Below are 18,716 nucleotides of genomic sequence, written 5' to 3' on the forward strand. Positions count from 1 at the left end.
TTTCCCTGTTTAAAATTTGTCATCTTTATTTCTCAATACCCAAATCAGTAAAGTTTGTTAATTGGCAATATATTAAGTGAAAATGCCCAACTCCAGACTGTTTTGCCCATACCAGGAGGCCCACAACTGCCTCCTGCCACTGCTGTCAGGAAGAGGGGGATGCTGGTGAGGTGGCAAAACTGGGATACACTGAGGCGTTCGTGGGTCTCTTGGGTGCTCTGCGTGAGCAGCCCTTCCCTGGGACAGGATCAACTCCAGCTCTGCTGATGCTTGAGCCCCCTCTGGGGTGGCTAAGAAGGGAGAAACCTCACTGCCTGCCTCCGTCCCTCCTGCCAGAACAAGCCTTCTGGACTGCAGCCTTGACCCAGTCCCCAGCTCCATCAGGGGAAGACACAACCACTGACCCTCTTTCAGAGTGTTTCTAGAGCTATGAAAGACAGCAGCAATGCTGAGCATCAGATACATTTTATTGCAGTAACACCCCTCCCGCTCCACAGGCTGTACTGCTCCCTGCGCTCAGAAGCGCTCGCTGCTTTTCCCTGCTCAATCAGCAGCAAGAAATCCCATGCCAGGGCCGGTTAGTTCATGGCTCAGCAGCTGCACTGGTCCTCCTCCGAAACACTGCTACCCCTTCTCAATAAGAGCCAGGAGGTGGCTGAGCGTGGGCAGGACGTGCTCAGGGGGCACCTCCAGCTCCTCGCCCTGCCCGGCAGCCCGGAGCAGAAAGCTGTGCATGCCCACAGCTTGGGCTGCCCTGTAATCCCGGGTGTAGTCGTCCCCAACGTGAGCCGCCTGCTCCGGGGGCACCCCACCAAGGCGCAGTGCTTTCTTGAAGATCCTCCCATCCGGCTTGGCAAAGCCCGCATCCTCAGAGGTGAGGACGAATTCAAAGTGGTGTCGCAGGTTGCACTGGGAGAGGACATTTTCCAGCCGGTTATCGAAGTTGGAGACCACCCCCATGTGGAAGCCGCGCTGGCAGCACTGGCTCAGGGTCTCAGCAGCCCCCGGCAGCACCTCCCAGTTGTGGGCGCTGCAGAAGTCGCGATAGAGGTTTTCTGCCATCAGTGTTAGAACTCCATCTTCGTGCACACCTGAGAGTCTGAAGGTCTGCTTCACCACATCGCCCCACCACTGCTGTGAGCTCAGCCCCTGGCCCCGGCCGTAGTTGGGGAAGCGCCGGCTCTGGGCTCCATACGCCTCCCGGAAAGAGTGACTGAGAGCCTCAGGCCGCAGCTGGAGTCCGTGAGCCCGGGCCTCGGCCGCGTAGCTCTCCCCAACCGGCTGCCGCAGCCGCAGCAGCGTGTCCTTCACGTCCCAAGTTAGTAAGCGGAGCCTAAGCATGGCTTCAGTAAAGCTCAGGACTAAGGGAAACCTAAAACGAAGGTGAGAGCCAGATGCTCTGCTAAAAGCAAGGCGGTGCTGAGCCTGGCTCACGCCGGTCGTGTCAGAGGGGTGTGGGCGCTGGCCCTTTGTCCGTCTCACACCCACTGGTGTCAGTGGCCCCCGTGGGGGCTCAGGCTCCATCTGGGGGCTGCATTGAGATACGGCAGCGGAGGGAAGGCCCTGCCCCGAGTCCCAGGGCAGGGCAGTTGCCCCCACCGTGGGTGCTGCAGCGAGGCCCTGCGTGGGGCTGCTGGGGGTGGGGTGGGTGGGGGGCACCCGGGCTGTACCCACAGTGCGCGGGGGCCGGGTGCACGGGCCGCCCCCGGGGCGGCGGGCGTGGGCGTAACGTAGGGTAACGCGGCACGTTAGGTGTGGGCGAGTGGGGCCCACGCGGGTCACACGGGGCCTGGGGGGATGGTCCGGGGTGGGTCCGGGGCTCACCGGGTTCCCGGCGCACGGGGCCGTGCGCCGGCGGGGCGCGGGGTACGCAAGGTCCCGCTCGCACCCACCTGCCCGCTCCCGGAAGCCCCGCCCCGGAAGTACTGGAGGCCCCGCCCCGGAAGTACCAGGGGGCCTCAGGCCCGTCCTGCCGCCGCCTCCTCCTTCAGCCACCGCAGCAGCTGCGGCGTGAAGTAGGTGATGATGGCGTCGGCCCCTGCGGAGAGACGAGACGCTAGAGCCGCCCCGGGGCGCGGGGACAGGGGACACGGGGTCGGGAAGAGGAGCAGGCCTCGGGGCCGCCCGCCTCACCTGCGCGCCTGAAGGCTGTCACCGCCTCCCTGACGGCGGCCTCCAGGCCGAAGGCCCCGGCCTGCGCCCCATGCCACAGCATGGCGAACTCCCCCGAGACGTGGTACACGGCCAGCGGGTGGGTGGGGTGCTGGGGGAGCGACGGGGAGGCGGGGTTAGCTGGGGGACACCCCTCCCGGTGCCCTGCATCCCCTCCACACGCACCCCGCTGTGTCCAGGACAGCAGGGAGGCACCGGAGGTGCTCTAGTGCCCACCTTGGCCTGTCAAACCAAGTCACATCCCCTCCCTCCAGTTTGGATATCTGAATTGTCCATCCCATGTGAAACCAGCAGTTGTGTCCCCTCCCGTGTGGATATCCAAATTGTCCATCCCAGTCACGCACCTCTCCTCCCCCCTCCTCCTCCAGGGACTCCCTGTGCCTTCACTGGTGTGCAGAAAGAGCTTACGCGAGTCTTGACGTCCCTCACAAGGTCCAGGTAGGGCATCCCTGGCTTCACCATCAGCATGTCCGCTCCCTCACGCACGTCCCGGTCCTGCAAGGGGAACACACGCATGACCCCAGCATCTCAGGGTAGAATAATATTTTCCAGCAAGTCCATGGTTGGTTTTCCCCAGAGGTTTTGACCTGGTGGCTGGTTTTCTGAGGAGGGATCACAGAAGGGTCTAGTGGGCTCCTAAGGGCCACACGAGCCCAGAGGTGGGCTGTGACGCGGGAGAGCTGATGCTCCCCTTGCCAGACGCACAGTGCCTGGGGAAAGCCTGCAGCTGCGTGTCCCTGGACCTGACACCCCACGTCACAGGAGGGTACAGGGTCACCAGCTCCACAGCTCCCAACACATGGCCCTCACGCCCACACTGGGGACCTGCTCCCTCCCTCTCTCTCTCAATTGAGAGGCAAAAGCCTTAGCCATTTTGGCTGGTGTGCCTCCTACCACCTTCTGCCTCCAACAGCCCTGGGCTTGCTCTCCCCAAACCCATGAGCCTTGGTGCTGCCCTGGGCAGCCTGACCCCGGCTCACTCACCACGGCACGTATCGCTAGGCCCCTGGCACCTGGGGGCAGCTGGTAGCATCGCCTGTCTCCGAAGGCAGGTTTGGAGAGTGCAGCATCCCTGGTGACGGGCAAGACAGAGGGCAGGGTATGAGGACCAGCGCAGAAACCTGTGCTGCTCACCTCGTCCAGCTTCAGAAACGTGAGGACAGACTAAGACAAGTGCCTGAGCTATCGGGGCCTGGAAAGGGGGGGCTCTCCTGACCCACCTCAGCACCCCAGGATTGCTCTGGGAGGTCCAACGGGCCCAGACTGGCCCTGGAGCTGTGCTTCAACGCCCGCTGCCCTCCCCATGCCCAGAGTCTGGGGTAAAATCATGTCAGATGTCTTCCTTTTGCTCTTTTCCGAGGCAGGTCCCTCAGGGATGCACCATCAAGGTCAGGCCTTTCTCAGACAAGGACTCTTAGATGAGCTGAGCTTGTCCCTAAAGCCATCCTTTGGGGCAACAGCAGCTCCTGTGACTCCCCCTCCTCACTACTCCTGGCAGCTGCAGAGGCAGCTTCCTCTCTGCCTGCCTTGCCACCAGCACCCAGGATGAGCAGGTGAAGGGATCACCCAAGGTTATCTTCCCACCAGCCAGCCTCTCCTGGGCAAGGTATGCTTGTCTCCCTTTTGCACTGGGAAGTAGGAGGAGAGTGCTCTAAAGCGACCAGCATGGCCCCACCTGTGGCCCAGGCTCTGGCCGAGCCCTGCTCCCAAATAACTATCAGGGACACACCTCCCGGCCAGCCCGGTGCCAGCTGGGGACACTCCTGGCTGAGGGACAGACCCACCTGAAGGGACCATAGAAGCACGAGGCAAACTTGGCGCTGTAGCTCATCACTGAGACCTGCCGAGGAGAGCAGAGCTGTGAGGGCCAGAAGCTCAGTGCTGCATCCCTGTGCTGGAGCAGTAGCAATTCCCTCCCACGGCTGTTCTATACTCTGCCCCATGTCCTCCTTCCCCTGCCAGAGGCCTGGCGCCTTGCTGTCCCTGTGTCCAGCCAAGGACATTCCCTTCCCGTGTGCCTGCAGCACATCCTGGGCAAGGTGGAGGTTTGCTTCCTCCACCGCTTGCCCAGGACCTGTTGCGGTGTGCCTCCCCATGGATGTTGTTGCTGCCTTTGGCACACAGATCCTGAGCTCACCTTGTTGCCCAAGTCATTGGAGATCAATGCCGCCTTCATGGCTGCGATGCGCCCGTCCATCATATCTGAGGGGGCAACGATGTGGCAGCCTGCAGGGAAAGAGCAGACACGCCAAGAAGTGCTTGAGGCTGTGCCCCTGCCTGCAGGGGGTGACCCCAGGGCCAAGGGGCCCCAGGTGCCTGCAGCTCTGCCAGGGCCAGCACACGGAGGGCAGGGGGAGCCTCCCCTGGCTTGGAGCAAAAGCACTCCCAGTTGGAGCTAGGGCCAGTTTGCTTTTGGGCCTGCAGAAGGCAAGAGGGGGTGAGTCTGCAAGGGTCAAACTCAGGTAGTGCTGCCAGGAGACTCCTCACCTGCTTTGGCATAGGCCAGTGCCACTTCTGCCAGCCGCTGGCAGCTGATCTCATTCTGGATGGTGCCGTCTTCACGCAGGATGCCTGGGAGACAAACCTGGAGTTAGGTGAGGGGGTGGACGGCCAGTTGCCTCAACCCCTAGGGTGGGAGCATGGCTCTCGCTACACAGATGCTCAGAGCAATGGCAGGAAACATGTTAAGGGAGCTGGATAAGGACCAGAAAACCAACAACGCAGTCCTCAAAGGACTGGACACAACACGTGGGTGCTCCCAGGAAGGGAAGACAGATGGGGTACACAGAGGGGTGCTCAGACAGACTCAAATGATCAGGAATTGGGTGCCTTAACCACCTGTGCCTCCCACCCTGCTCTGAAAATCTAGAAGTCTCTCGGGCTCAACTGCACCAGTACTGGGGAGCCATGTCTTGGGGCAGAAGCTGGCCAGGCCCCACCAGCACTAAGAGCTCAGCAGAAAATAGAAATAGAAACCCCCAGAGACTCCCAGTCCCGGGAAGGTGGCCAAGGAGCAGCCCGTGACCCCAGGCTGTGCACTCACCGCAGTGCCCGTGGGAGGTGTAGGGGCACAAGCAGACATCACAGGCTATGAGCAGCTCTGGGAAGGTGGAGTGGATCTTTCTGATTGCCTGGATGGCAGGTGTGTCCTCTGCATCAGCAGCAGAGCCCCTCTCATCCTGTGGGGAGAGAAATGCTTCAGCCCGCAGAGCTGAGGGTGTCCCACCAACTCCTGCATGGCAGCAGTTCTGCCCAAGAAATGTTTTCTGAACCATGAGACCATGTAATGGAGCGTGACCACCAGTATGGAAGAGGGTGACAGAGTAGTGCCTCTGAGCAGTGAGTGCAGGTCTTGGGGCCACCTGCAACAGCTCCCAGCGCAAGGCTGTGTCATGGGAAGTCATAGGGGAGATTCTCTCTCAAGTCATCCACCCTGCTTTCTGCAGCACAGAGCTCCCTATTCTCCTCTGCCCTACGGGGATGCACCGCTTGGTCAAAGGGACAGAGGACACCCAGAGTCACCAGGAATATTTCGGGTGTCGCTACAGTCCCCCATCCCCATCCTGCTCTGTGGAGGGGGGCGCAGGCACACCCAGAGCCCCTGAACTGCTCCTGTTTGATCAGGAGACCCCCCTGGCCCCGTACTGCTCTCCCACACCCCCTGCCACTACCACGCACACGTACCTTGTGGACCTTGCTGGGCACCCCGAAGATGAGCACACACTTCAGACCATCTTCAACGAGGGGACGCAGCATCCCCTCCAGCTTGTTGACTCCATACCTGACAAGAGGAAAGTGAAGGGGGCTGCCAGGCACCCAGACCTGCTCTGTGACTTGGATGCTGGTCTGCAACTGATCCACAAGCACTCATGCCAAGCAGCAGCTGGAGGTACAGGGGATGTGTTGCCTGAACATTGGGAAGAACAATCCAGGACCTTATGTCTGGGGCCACAGCACTGTTATCTACCCAGCATGGACACTCTTTGCCCTGAAAGGACCATGCCCTGCCCTTGGGTCCCTTATCTCAGCTTCCTGGTTGCAGATGCAGCAATGTGTTCTGAGACATCGTGAGACCCTGGCACTATCCCTGCCAGTACTGGTACTTTCCCAGCATCCCCAATATGATTCCCTCCACTTCCATGGTGGGCAAATACTCCTGCCCTGCCCGATGCTGCGTGATCCCCATGACAGGGACCACAGCAGGTTGGAAGCATCACCCCTGGCCCACGCTCATCTCAGGCCGTACATCAACCCTGCTTGGGCACAGCAGCAAGTGGCAGGCAGCTCGGAGGGGCGGGGTTCTTACCTGGCTTGTCCAGGGAGGCTGGGGATCGGCTCCACTGCATCAGGGCTGTCACTGCAGGAGGTGGATGAGACAGAGACGTGAGGACTTGGCATGAGAAGGAAGCCGCCACCCCAGGCTTCTCCACAGGGAATCTTCTGGGGAGTCTGAACCCTGAGCCAGTCAACCTGAGCTCGGTCCATCCCTAACCCAGAGAGCCAGAGCTCACTCACGTGACAAAAATGGGGTAGATGAGGTTGGAGGCATCAAAGGTGGTTGCTGTACACTGCCAGGAGCGTAGCACAGGGTGGAAGTAGCCGCTGTGAAGAAGGGAGTCTGCCTGCATCTTGGGCGTTCACTAGGAGGCTGTGGAAGGAGACTGAAACAGCAAAAGAAACCGTCAGGCTGGTTAGCGGCGGTGCCCTGGTAAGCCACAGCTACCGGTGCATGCGAGGAGGGGGCTGAGGTCCAGGCAGCCACCGCAGGACCGTCCCTGTCCTGCTCCAGGCATATGCGGGGAACGTGAGCTGCAGCCCAGCCAGCTTCAGCCCTGTTCTCCTGGGGGCTGCCCCGGCCGGGTGGCTGTTGCAGGACCCCCCATCGGCAGTCACAGCACTTCCCCTAAACAGGGATGATGCCGACTCCTCTCCAGCAAGCAAGCCAATTCTCTGTGAAACCACCAATTTACAGCCACCAGTGTCCTCCCGCAGCAGAACCACGTTCACACGGTTCAACACTACCATCCTCGTCAGGCTCCGTCTGTTTTAGCTTGCAGAGATGTAACAACAGTTTTCTAATGCCGGGATGGTCACGGCTGCATTTGTTTCAGTTTTACTTAACACTATAATTGTGTGATAGAGCTTTTGTATATGGAGTAGTAAAAAGCTGCTCTGTGTAGCACAAAGTATTTGTGGCCAAAGTGTAAAGGTGCAGTTACAGAGAGTACGGGTATGGATGAGAGAGGGCTGCAGGACCATCCTGGAGACACCAGGGCTTCAAACCCTACCGTCACACAACTCCAGTGGCCGCTTACTGCTGGATAAAAAAAACTTGGGAGTTCAGCAAAAACGAATTCAGGGGTAACAAAGAGCAATTACTCAATATAAATAAATCAAGCGTTAGCTATGCTATTGCTGAAACTTTTTCTGTAGCAGTATCTTCTTCTGCAGCAATTAGATCTAGTAATAATTCTGTGATTAGACCATTGAGATTTAAATTTCCACTAGCACCAAATTCTCACCAACATGTGGTTGGTGGGAGCGTGACGGAGGGGGCCGGGGGAAGGCAGCTGCCCCAGGATGAGGCATTTGGCTGCAGCACAGAAGAGAGCAGCTGTTATGGCTGGAGCCTCTACATGAACAAGACTGTACAGGGCGGCTTCAAGGACTTCTGCTGGCTGTGCACACAGGGCCGCTCCCCCCCCACAAACGCCCCACACAGAGGGGCCAGGGGTGCCCTGGCAAACAAATGTCAAGGTCCCTTCCAGACTACTGATTTTATTTTGAGAGCTGAAACTGAAGGGAGGTGGCTGGGAGGAGAGCTGGAGATGGGCTTCTGAAAGAGCAAGTGGGACACCTCTGCTGGCCACCTGGGCAGGGCAGGGCTTCCCACAGGAGACAGAGTGACATGAGGATGGGACCTGTCTCGGGGAGCTGCCCCACAGTCCCCTGTCCCGTCCCAGGAGGGATTCCCCACCAATAAACCTTGCTGCCCCCAGCTCTCTCTGGAGAGCAGAGACAGCCCACTTAGCATCCCAGGACACCGTCTGGGGCAGAAAGTTTTACACCAGCACCCGTGACAGCAGTCAGCAATGGAGCTGGGCAGGAGATGGCTCCACTCTTCTGGAAAACTTTTAATTTGAGGTGCTCACCTATTGTACACACACACCAGACCCTTCAGATATTCTAATGCTGAGCCAAATTGTCAGGCCACCCCTGTGCACAGGGCAGTTGAAACACAGGGGCATCATGTTCAGTCCAGGGCTTGAACCAAGCCTTGTACCCCTAGCAATTATCTCTGCTTGGGGATGGGGGAAAGGCACCTCTCCATTACTTACAGGCTTATGTGTATAAAAACACTGTCTGAAAAAATTGGCTGGTGCTTGCGGGGGTTGCAGACCAGCTGACAGGCATGCTGGTGGTGTCATGGCATCACTTGGCAAGTAATTTTTAGCCCTGGAAAGCTGCTGCTCCAGTCTGTATTTGCAGGGAAGGGGACAGCCCTCGGGTGAGCTGGAGTCGGCAGCCCCAGTGCAGTGGCTGGGCTGCTCAGGCCGCGCTCCAGGCAGGCAGCCATGGAGAACAAAGGGCTCAGTGAATAAAACCCACCTCAAGAATCCAAAAAATGCTTTAAACAGTTAATCCCACAGGAAGAAGGGGACAGGGTGGGACCAGAGGCACCTGACTCTGTAGGGGATAGATAGAGGCCACAGCTCCAGGGAAGGAGGAGACGGGCACCAGGCAGAATTGCAGAGCGGAGATAAGAGCCAGGACGGGTGGGCCCCAGTGGAGCACCCATCTGCTGCGAGGCCCGGGGAGCAGGGGCCCTCCTTACAGCCCCACGTGCAAGAGGAGCTGCTGCCAGCTCCCCTTGCCTGCTCAGGGCTCCTGGTCGGACGGGGGCACTGGGGTGGTACAGCCGCAAAGCCACCGCACGCCCCACAGCCGCCCGACAGCCGGGGAGGGATAGCAGGGATGCAGAGCAAGGACTGCGAGGGACATTGCACCACACACGTTACGCCCTAGAATGGGGCTGTGTCTCTTGAGATCCCCTTAGGGCTCCCAGCAGAGCACATGCACCTCTTTGAAATTAAATGCCCAAATCTGTATTTGCAAAGCAATTTGCCTCACATGCACCAGGGCATGGATAAGGACAAGCGTAAGAGCCCTGCGGCTCCCTCCCAAGCAAAAGGCTCCGCAGCAGAGCGGTTCCACCTGCGCTCCTCCATGCTGGGGCTGCTGGAGGACCAGCCCAAACCCGCAGCACCCAAACCTGCGCCTTCGCCCCGGCGGGCCCACCGCAGCAACCCTGGTGCCCCACTGTATTCGAGGAAAGAAGCAGCTGCAAAATGAGAGAACCATGACCATGCCACCCTCCTGTTTGCAGTAGCACAAACGAACCAAACTTAGTGGACTGGTTGAAGCCAGACCCGACGCACGCTGACGGTGAGCTGCAGGGGTCTGCTCCAGCTGCTGATGGCTGTCTGTCGCTACTGAGACACGAGGCAGCTGTTTTCCAGGATTTTGGGATACAGAAATGCACACGGCCTCATCCTTTGCTGCAGAACTATTTACCTGATGTCTTAGAGACATGAAAGCTCCCAAAATCCCAGGTGGGAGTGGGGATGGACTAGGAAAGCAGAGCTCCCCAGACAGACAACGGACCTGCAGCTTAATTAACAGTCACTAACAAAGGTCAAGGCATTAATGAAGATTTCCTCCTCCAGGTGGAAATCTGGAAATGGGGATGCCCGGGGGGGATCTATAATGCCACCACAGATGAGCGGGGGCTCAGGACCGACGCCAACCCGCACCGCTGCTCGATGCTTCCCCCGCGTTTGCCACGTTACCCACAGTAACCCTGGGGTCACCGAGCAAAAATCGCGCTGCCCTTGCTGTGGGTCACCGCGGGCCGCCGGCGGTGCCCGCACCCGGCGGTGCCTCCCTGCCCGGCAGGGCCCTGGCCCCGGCGCCGTCCCGATCTCCGGGCAGCTCTGCAAGAGGCCGGGATCGGGGGACCGGAGCCCGAAGCCGGGGCGGTCTCCCTGGCTCCGGTGCCCCGGCCCCAGCACTCACCGACCGCCGCGTCCCGCTCCGGCCCTGCGACTCCCCGCGGAGCTCTCGCGATTTGCGTAATCCCGCCCCCGATTAGCGTGGGCACGCCCCTCGGCGGGAAGATGGCGGGAAGTCTCGCGCGGCAGAGCGCGGGAAAGGGCGGGAGGGGGAGTAGGGGTTTGGGGTGCTGCAGGGGGACCTACAGCCAGGTTTTGGGGTGCTGGGGGGCCTGAAGCAGCGCTCTGGGGGACAGGAGCAGGGCTGGGGGTGCTGTAGGGGCATGGAGCCAGGTTTTAGGGTGCTTTAGGGTGCTGCATGGGCCTGCCAGGCCAAGGGAGGTGGGAGCCACGCTGCAGGCCTGCAGCACACGTGCAAGACACAGTATTGTGTCCATCTCATCAGCACTCAGGGGATGCATGGCTTGGGTTTATTGCGCGGTAACATCACCCCCTTGGCCCGCTGTAATGCAAAAAACCCAGAGCCTGTGTCTCCGTCTGTTTTAGCTTGCAGAGATGTAACAACAGTTTTCTAATGCCGGGATGGTCACGGCTGAGTTTGTTTCAGTTTTACTTAACACTGTATAATTGTGTGATAGAGCTTTTGTATATGGAGTAGTAAAAAGCTGCCTCTCCCTGGAGCAAGGGCAAGCCGAAGGCTCCTTCCACCTGGGATACAAACACCAGCACCCAAACCTCACTTCTCCAATAACTGGAAGTCTAGTTCTTTTGGATCTCCACGCTTCCCTTGCTCCTCTCGCACAAAGGCCGGGTTGCAGCAGCCTTTGTCCTCCCTTCACTCTCGGCTGCTCCATAAGCAATTTCAAGGCGAGTTTGCTCCTGCCTTCACTGCACCCTCAGATGCGCGCTTATGCAACCACAACCAGCTCATTTTATCACTGACAGAAATGAGAGACTCCATTTCTATAAAAAATTCTGGCTTTTATTTAGATATTGTTCCCTTCCAGAACACGCACCCCAGATATGTACCAGAAGAGGAAAAAAGAAGAAAAAAAAAAAGGAGGAAAGGAGCTGGAAGGCAGGCCTTTTTGTTATTGGAGATCTTGGGAAGACACTGTCAACAGTCTTCATCTGTTACTGCCTGTACGCCAGTAGAAGGTAGACGGCAGAAAGCCTTTGATTCAGTTCTTTTCAGGAGCTGGGCTTCTGTGTGTGAAGACCCCTTGTGCCAAGAGCGCATAAAGGCAGGTTTGCTCTTGCGGGTACCTCTGTTTCAGTTTTTTGGTAAAAAGGACATACTATTCCTCACAAGTGCTATCTTAAAACTGGATGTCAGCAAAACTTGTGGGTTTTACTTAAACGTACCTAAAACTTTCCTCAAGTTTCCTTCACTAGACCTCGGTTAAGTTCAAATATTAGGTTTATTAGTCTTGAAAAAGATCAAATAATAAAGCTGCTTCCCCCTCACCACCCCCCCCAAAAGGAGCTTATTCCAATAGATACTTTCTCAGAGAAGAAAGAGGCATCAAACTTAAGAACTAAAGTATAAAAGAACAAACCTGTAGGAGTACTGGGAATGCAGCTTGTTTCAACCCATCTTTCTTGAAGGAGGTATTTCAAAAACCGCAGGCCGAGGCCGGCCTTCCTAGGCGGGAACGCCCTGCCCTCCCGGAGCCCCTCGCACACGAGGCAGCACCCCCCCCCGCAATCACTGTTGGAGGCTAACGAGGGACCTCTGCCCTAACTAGTCCATTCCAGCTGGAAAAAAACCCAACCCACCAAACCCCACCACTCTGTTCTACCACATTTAACCTTGCTGCCATCACCGGCCTCTGCAGGAACTGCAGCTCTGCAAAGGGGGCGAGGAGGGGAGACCACCTCTGCTGCCCCGCAACAAACGTACCACTTGACACAGCTGCCTTTTATTGTCCTGATACGCATTTTAGCCATTAATTTTGCTTCAGATTTTTAATAAAATTCCTCTTGGTCTCCCAGGGCATTAAAGACACAAACCAAGCACTTTTGGTATTTAGTTTTCCTTGTAAGTTCTGTGGATTTTGATTCAGGTTGATCTGGGGGAGAAAGTCGGCTGAGCGGAGCACCGGTCCTTGTACGGTTGTGCTGTGTGGCTGCATTCGACTGGTAAAGTTGAAAGACACAGCATCACTGTCACAGTTAGAGCAGGAAGAGAAGGTGCAGCCAGAATGCAGGAAAATGAAGGAAAAAAAACCAAGTCACTTGGATAAAAAGCTTAAATGTTCAGCTTCCAAGCCTCCTGACATCACCATGTCGATTCTAAGCCCCAAAGGTCTATTTGATTCAGCCCCTGACTTGGCTTAACGAACTTATTCAACAGTCTCTCAAGTTCTCCTGGCCAGCTTCTGTAACGAGCATCCCGCATTTCTCTTTTTCCTCTATTTCAGAGCCAACCCAGGGGAAAAACAGCCCAGTCCCGTTCTTGTCTGCTCGGGACCCGGGGAGGGTGCCCAGTCCCCCACACAGGGGAGGAGCCGTCCTTCCTCGAGGAAAGCATAGCGAAAGTCCGGTACGTAGAAGTTAAAGCCAAAAAGGGACGGGTCCCAGAGCAACAGTACAAAGCTCTACTGGAAACAAGAGGGGACACAGCAAGGTTGATTTACAGCGTTTATATCCCTCCAAACAAAACCCAGCCCCTGCATGTCTCATCAGCAAGCTCAGTTGTCCACCTCTTCCTCATCATTTTGCTCTTCTTCCTCCATCCTTTCATCATCATCATCATTCTCTTCCTCTCGGCTCTTATCTTGCTCCTCTGAGTCTGTCTTCTTGTCTTTATCTTTCCTTGCTTCTTTCTTTCCTTTCTGTTCACGCCTGTAAACTGAAAAAAACAAAAAGAGAACACTGAGGAATTGCAAGGCAGCGTTCCCACGGCACGAACAGTGCAGGAGCTGAAGTCCAACGTCCACTTGCTCTCCAGGCTTACAAGGGGAGCAGTGAACTCAAAGCAGCAACTCACCCTATTGTTTGAGCTGTGCTGACCAGCTCCATAGGAAATCAGGTTAAGTTAGAGCAGAAAAATGCTGAAAAGGACGCAGCAGTTCACATTTACAGGCAGCACCTAAGGCTTTCCTTAGATAAAAATAGGGGAGTGACAGCAGATGAGACTTTCCCAATCCTCATCAGTTGTGAAATAATGTTATCCCAGTCCTGTTAAGGTGCACATTATTTATTCCCCAGGCAAACTGCAGTGTAGGATGCTGGGCAAAGAGAAGAGAAACAAGACAGGCAAGTAAGTGTTGCTTGTCCAGTGTTGGAGGAAAACAGGACTCGGTGCTGCTTAGACTCCCCTGACATGAACAATACCTTCCAGTGATTCTTTCAGAGGGGCTACAAATCGCTGAAACTCCATTTCCTCCATGGCAGAGAGAACATCGCCAGCATTCAGCGTTTTCCTCTTCCCTTTCATGGCAAAGTTATTTGCACTAGTCAAAAAAGAAGGAAAATAGAGTTAATTGGTCTTGTCACCAATTTAGTCTTGTTTATATAAAGTGGCAGCAACTTCAAAAAAGAAAAAGCCATCTACTAAACATCCGGGGATTTTTTTAATCACTTACTAATAGTACTTTAAGATACCTTCATGTTTATGGTGACTGTGCTTTCATCTAGTCGCACTGCTTTCCCACAACATTAGCTTTCTGCCTGCTTTTCTCCAACTGGGTGGAAGGAGAAACCCTGAACACAGGCTGTAAGGTGACAATTCCCCAAAGCCACGTGAGCACTTGACACCAGAGAAGCGACTGCCTGCCACTTCTGCCCCCGTCACGACGAGAGCCTCCCCAGAGTCCTTACCGTGTCCTCTGAGGCCAGCTCCAAGGCTGGCTGGGCTGGCGCAAGCTTGCCCTAAGGCGACTGCAATGTGAGCAGCTTGGAAAGTCAGCAAAGGGCTTTCGCCTTTGCCAGGAGAAGCCACGCAGCCGTACTTGAAGGCTAACGGCGGTTTGGGACCCCTCCTGTCTCTGCCACCACTGGGGCAGAGCCAAGCTGCCTCCTTCACGGGTTGTTACGGGCAGTCCAAACCCAACCGCTGCTGCTGGTAGACTGGGCTGCGCTCAAGGTTGTTTTAATTATACAGAGAGGCGATACCAAAAGAAACGCTGGGAAAAGATCTCCAGGATGGGCAGCAGAGCGGTGAATTATAAATCAACTGCACCGGTCATCTGATGCAACAAATTCTTACCATGACGTTGCGTAGAGCACAAACACGCTTGCCGCTCGAGATATTGCGCTCCGAGCTTCTTTGGAAATATTTACTCCATCGGGAAGCTGAAAAAGAAATTCCACTTCTATCAGCAGCTGCTCTAAACGACTTAAACCCGCACAATTCCCGTGTCAGTTCCGCTACGGCGTTCGGAGGTCTCAGCACACCTGGAAGCTAAACGTGGATCTCGGATGCTGTCGCTGAGACTGATGCCAGCGGAAGGAGCACACGGCTGCGCTCCCGCTGCCCGGGAGCAGGGTAGCTCCTGGGGCAGCGGCGGGCCCGGCCCGCACCGGCGCTGCTCAGCCGGTAAATACCGCCTCCCTGGCGCAGACCGGTCACCCCGCGGTACCCAGACCCGTTCTCTGAAGTCTCACGGCTCAAGACCAAACGTATCGTTAAATTAATGACCGGGGATCATTCTAGATGCTTCTCGGGCTTCTGCTCCGATCCCGCGGGGGCTGGGGCAGCCGCCCCCCGCGGGGCTCCGCTGCCTTCGGACGTGGCTCTTGCTTGGAGCGTCGCGGCGGGGTTTCGCAGGCGGCCCCGGCCCTCCGGCGCCGGGAGGGGCCGCGTCTCCCCGCAGGCGGCCGCGGCGACCGGCAGGGGCGGCCCCGGCCCCAACACCGGCGCCGGCCCCAGCACCGGCACCTCCGGGGCAGCACAGCCGCTGACGGGACGAGCCTCGGTTCCCGCCGCCCCCCCCCCCATACCGGCGCCCCCCCCCCCGTGCCGGCACCCACCGCCTCCTTGATGATGCGGGTGATGACGGCGTTGGGCAGGTTCAGGTCCTCCGGTCTCTCCGCCATCCTGGGCCTCCTGCAAGGCAAGCGGGGCGTCACGCGGGGCGGGGGGGGGGGTGGCGGTCCCCGGGGGGGCTCGTGCGGTACCGCCCGCAGCGGCCGGACCGAAGCGCGCGCTCCGCCGCTGCCCCCTCACCTCTGACCCCTCCCGGCGTGCAGCGCGGCCCCGCTCGCCCCGCCCCGCCCCGCGGCCGCCGTTGCCTGGTGACGGGGCGGCGGCGGGAAAAGGGGTGGCGGGGATGGGAGCGAGCGAGCCCGCCGGCCAGTCAGCCTGCCGGCCTGCCTGCCTCCCTCCCTGCCTGCCTGCCGGCCTGCCTCCCCGCCGGCCTCCCTCCCTGCCTGCCTGCCGGCCTGCCTGCCTCCCTCCCTCCCTCCCTCCCTGCCTGCCTGCCGGCCTCCCTCCCTCCCTCCCTGCCTCCCTGCCTGCCGGCCTGCCTGCCTCCCTCCCTCCCTCCCTGCCTGCCTGCCGGCCTGCCTGCCTCCCTCCCTCCCTCCCTGCCTGCCTGCCGGCCTCCCTCCCTCCCTCCCTCCCTGCCTCCCTCCCTCCCTCCCTGCCTGCCGGCCTCCCTCCCTGCCTGCCTGCCTGCCTGCCTGCCTGCCTCCCTGCCTGCCGGCCTCCCTCCCTGCCTGCCGGCCTCCCTGCCTGCCGGCCTCCCTCCCTGCCTGCCTGCCTGCCTGCCTGCCGGCCTCCCTCCCTGCCTGCCGGCCTCCCTGCCTGCCGGCCTGCCTCCCTCCCTGCCTGCCTGCCTGCCTGCCTGCCGGCCTCCCTGCCTCCCTCCCTCCCTGCCTGCCTGCCTGCCGGCCTCCCTGCCTCCCTGCCTCCCTGCCTGCCGGCCTCCCTGCCTCCCTCCCTGCCTGCCTGCCGGCCTCCCTGCTTCCCTCCCTGCCTGCCTCCCTCCCTGCCTCCCTCCCTGCCTGCCTGCCTGCCTGCCTGCCTGCCGGCCTCCCTGCCTCCCTCCCTCCCTCCCTGCCTGCCTGCCTGCCTGCCGGCCTCCCTGCCTGCCTGCCTCCCTCCCTGCCTGCCTGCCTGCCGGCCTCCCTCCCTGCCTGCCTGCCGGCCTGCCTGCCTGCCTGCCGGCCTCCCTGCCTGCCTGCCTGCCGGCCTCCCTGCCTGCCTCCCTCCCTCCCTCCCTCCCTGCCTGCCTGCCTGCCTGCCTCCCTGCCTGCCTGCCTCCCTGCCTGCCTGCCTGCCTGCCTGCCTGCCTCCCTCCCTCCCTCCCTCCCTGCCTCCCTCCCTCCCTCCCTGCCTGCCTCCCTCCCTCCCTCCCTGCCTGCCTCCCTCCCTCCCTCTCTGCCTGCCTGCCAGCCTCCCAGCCTCCCTGCCTCCCAGCCTCCCAGCTTCCCTGCCTGCCTCCCAGCCTCCCTGCCTCCCAGCCTCCCTGCCTCCCTGCCTCCCAGCCTCCCAGCTTCCCTGCCTGCCTCCCTCCCTCCCTGCCTGCCTCCCTCCCTCCCTGCCGGCCTCCCTCCCTGCCTGCCTGCCTCCCTGCCTGCCTGCCTCCCTGCCTGCCTGCCTCCCTCCCTGCCTGCCTCCCTCCCTGCCTGCCTCCCTCCCTGCCTGCCTCCCTCCCTGCCTGCCTCCCTCCCTGCCTGCCTCCCAGCCTCCCAGCTTCCCTGCCTGCCTCCCTCCCTCCCTGCCGGCCTCCCTCCCCGCCTGCCTCCCGGCACACGTGTGCAGCTGGGAGCTTGGAGCGGCGTGGGGGGGTGGGCTGGGCCATGGGGGCGGGTGTGTGCCCTGCACCCCCCCTCCCCATTACCTGGAACGTGTACATTCTTCTTGGACGAGATGGAAATAGTGCAGGAGTTAGCAGTGGTTAAGAAAAGATCACAGTTAGGAGCGGAAACTAACACCTGAGGATCTGGGGGTGTTCAAGGCAGTACCTACAGCTTAGGCCGGACGGAGGGGTATCAGCAATGAGTGCCTCGTTGACAAGAGCCTCCTAAAAGAATACAGCTCAGTAGAACTTCAGGGACTGACAGTGGGAACATCCTGCTACAAGGAAGGTTGTGAAGATAAGGGAAGGCCACAACTCAGTCAGCAGCGATAACAGGGAACATCTTGCCCAGAAGGCGCTGAAAAACTGGACAATTGCCAAAGCCCAGGACCTGGCGGGGAAGGTCATTCCGGCGGGGGGAGATTGCGACCCCCGACTCAAGTGAGGGATGAAATGAGTAACCCCCCGCTCCTTTTGAGCATGGGCAGTGAATGAAAGTCACACCGTAGCTTTAAAATTAAGCAGAAATGACACAGACCAATGGAAGAAGAGGATGCTCAGCCAGGTCAATGATTATGTATTAGATAGGCATGGTGCGTTAAGTGCCGTGTATAAATGTCAAAATGAAGTCCAGTAGGGGTCCTTGATTTGTGGGAATATTCCACCTTGCACAGAATAAAACAATGTCTCCTCTCTAAACATACTTTGTGTGTTTTGGGAGTTATTTTAAATGACAGGTAATGCCCCCACCCCCAACGGCTTCTGGTCTCCCTGCAGTGCTGGGGATATCCTGAAGAAAATGGAATTTTCCGCTAAGCAATAATGACCCGTGTGAGCCTGGCAAAACAGAATCTGGCAGCCAGAGAAGGGAGCTCAGAGAGAGGGAAGCGTTTGTTTTACAACTATATCCTTGAAGAGCTGAGAGACTGATAAAAGGGAACATCCTGCCTCAGAAGATGCCAAAAGCTGGGTGATGAAGTGTATAGTCAAGGAGGACAACTAATTGGGATGTTGGTAAGAGCTAAAACTAAGTGTCCTGTAGGTGAACGATCCTCATTATAATACTAAAAATCACACCCACAGGCCAGAGAACCCCCGACTCAAATAAGCCCCTCGCTCTCTGAGCACGCACGGCAATTTAAAGGGAGCTGTACCTCTAAGGTGAAATGAGAAAGAAACTAACCCATGATCAGCTGGGGAATATTGGCTGTTACAGACACATTCATCTGCAAAATGCCTTGTAGTGTCTTTTGCGGAGTTACCACCTAGCACTCATCTGTGCAAAGATGAAGTGAATAGAATACCTCCGCTCTGTGTGTAGTTTGGTGTTTTGCACCCTGGGTGAACGAACCCACTTTTTGGGAAAACACTGGGACCGGGAGGGTGCGTGGCCAGTGCGCGTACCTTCGGCTGAGCCGTCACTGCCCCACAGACCCCACCCCCTGCCCGGCCCAAACTCCTGCTAATATCGCAAGACTTTATCGCTATTGATAACCTGACAAGGTCATTAAAGTAATGTAATGATATAATTGATAAATAAATAATGTCAGCCCAGAGCGCAAGAAGGGGTACTGTGTCAGGGTGATAGCTGAAATTGAGAACAGTGACTGACAAGGCAGCTTTTTTCCATAGGAAGCGTTTGTTTTCCAGTAGCAAAGGCAGTATTACTGTAACGGGGATAGTTTACAGACACTTGTGAGACAAGTGTATAGGTAAAGGTTATTGTTGGGGTCAGGCGTCACAGCGTGCTGGGGTTTGTATGCAGCATTTTGGGTACGCAAGG

General features: G+C 58.2%; 3 protein-coding genes and 1 long non-coding RNA gene across 6 annotated transcripts; 1 reads left to right on the forward strand and 3 right to left on the reverse strand.

Annotated features, from left to right (window-relative positions):
• Window positions 1-446: 446 nt before the first annotated feature.
• On the reverse strand, window positions 447-1,341 carry HDHD3 (haloacid dehalogenase like hydrolase domain containing 3). The gene has a single exon (XM_064468808.1). The coding sequence runs from the start codon at window positions 1,339-1,341 to the stop codon at window positions 625-627; it is 717 nt and encodes a 238-aa protein (XP_064324878.1). The 3' UTR covers window positions 447-624.
• Window positions 1,342-1,902: 561 nt separating this feature from the next.
• ALAD (aminolevulinate dehydratase) lies at window positions 1,903-10,337 on the reverse strand. Of its 2 annotated transcripts, XM_064468807.1 has the most exons (12): window positions 10,249-10,337; window positions 6,688-6,833; window positions 6,479-6,529; window positions 5,857-5,953; window positions 5,216-5,351; window positions 4,660-4,743; window positions 4,310-4,398; window positions 3,957-4,012; window positions 3,157-3,244; window positions 2,581-2,667; window positions 2,134-2,263; window positions 1,903-2,038 (listed from the first exon to the last, which is right to left on the reverse strand). In XM_064468807.1, the coding sequence occupies exons 2-12, from the start codon at window positions 6,798-6,800 to the stop codon at window positions 1,959-1,961; spliced, it is 1,011 nt and encodes a 336-aa protein (XP_064324877.1). In that variant the 5' UTR covers window positions 6,801-6,833; window positions 10,249-10,337; the 3' UTR covers window positions 1,903-1,958. The 2 variants fall into 2 exon arrangements, with proteins under 2 accessions (XP_064324877.1, XP_064324876.1); XM_064468806.1 differs by lacking the exon at window positions 10,249-10,337 and having other exon boundaries at window positions 6,479-6,833.
• Window positions 2,257-7,593, forward strand: LOC135316220 (uncharacterized). The gene is made up of 2 exons (XR_010375653.1): window positions 2,257-2,453; window positions 2,509-7,593. It is a non-coding gene; the product is annotated as an uncharacterized LOC135316220 (long non-coding RNA).
• Window positions 10,338-12,813: 2,476 nt separating the features above from the next.
• Window positions 12,814-16,993, reverse strand: POLE3 (DNA polymerase epsilon 3, accessory subunit). Of its 2 annotated transcripts, none has more exons than XM_064469098.1 (5): window positions 16,976-16,993; window positions 15,162-15,237; window positions 14,398-14,483; window positions 13,524-13,642; window positions 12,814-13,038 (listed from the first exon to the last, which is right to left on the reverse strand). In XM_064469098.1, the coding sequence occupies exons 2-5, from the start codon at window positions 15,225-15,227 to the stop codon at window positions 12,878-12,880; spliced, it is 432 nt and encodes a 143-aa protein (XP_064325168.1). In that variant the 5' UTR covers window positions 15,228-15,237; window positions 16,976-16,993; the 3' UTR covers window positions 12,814-12,877. The 2 variants fall into 2 exon arrangements, with proteins under 2 accessions (XP_064325168.1, XP_064325167.1); XM_064469097.1 differs by lacking the exon at window positions 16,976-16,993 and adding an exon at window positions 15,358-15,376.
• Between the last annotated feature and the right edge of the window lie 1,723 nt (window positions 16,994-18,716).

This window comes from Phalacrocorax carbo, chromosome 18 (genome assembly GCF_963921805.1).
Source record: "Phalacrocorax carbo chromosome 18, bPhaCar2.1, whole genome shotgun sequence".
Taxonomy (NCBI): Eukaryota; Metazoa; Chordata; class Aves; order Suliformes; family Phalacrocoracidae; genus Phalacrocorax; species Phalacrocorax carbo.

Bases quoted from the DNA above. Each gene is read 5' to 3' on its own strand.
- HDHD3 (XM_064468808.1), bottom strand. From the start codon at position 1,341: ATGCTTAGGCTCCGCTTACTAACTTGGGACGTGAAGGACACGCTGCTG.
- ALAD (XM_064468806.1), bottom strand. From the start codon at position 6,657: ATGGACCGAGCTCAGGTTGACTGGCTCAGGGTTCAGACTCCCCAGAAG. The intron at 5,954-6,478 runs GTAAGAACCCCG...TCCTCTTGTCAG, and splicing joins AGCCTCCCTGGACAAGCCAG to GTATGGAGTCAACAAGCTGG. The intron at 2,668-3,156 runs GTGAGTGAGCCG...TTCCCCTTGCAG, and splicing joins GCCTAGCGATACGTGCCGTG to GACCGGGACGTGCGTGAGGG.
- POLE3 (XM_064469098.1), bottom strand. From the start codon at position 15,227: ATGGCGGAGAGACCGGAGGACCTGAACCTGCCCAACGCCGTCATCACC. The intron at 14,484-15,161 runs GTGGGTGCCGGC...TTTCTTTTTCAG, and splicing joins CCCGCATCATCAAGGAGGCG to CTTCCCGATGGAGTAAATAT. The intron at 13,643-14,397 runs GTAAGAATTTGT...TTTTTTGACTAG, and splicing joins GTGCTCTACGCAACGTCATG to TGCAAATAACTTTGCCATGA.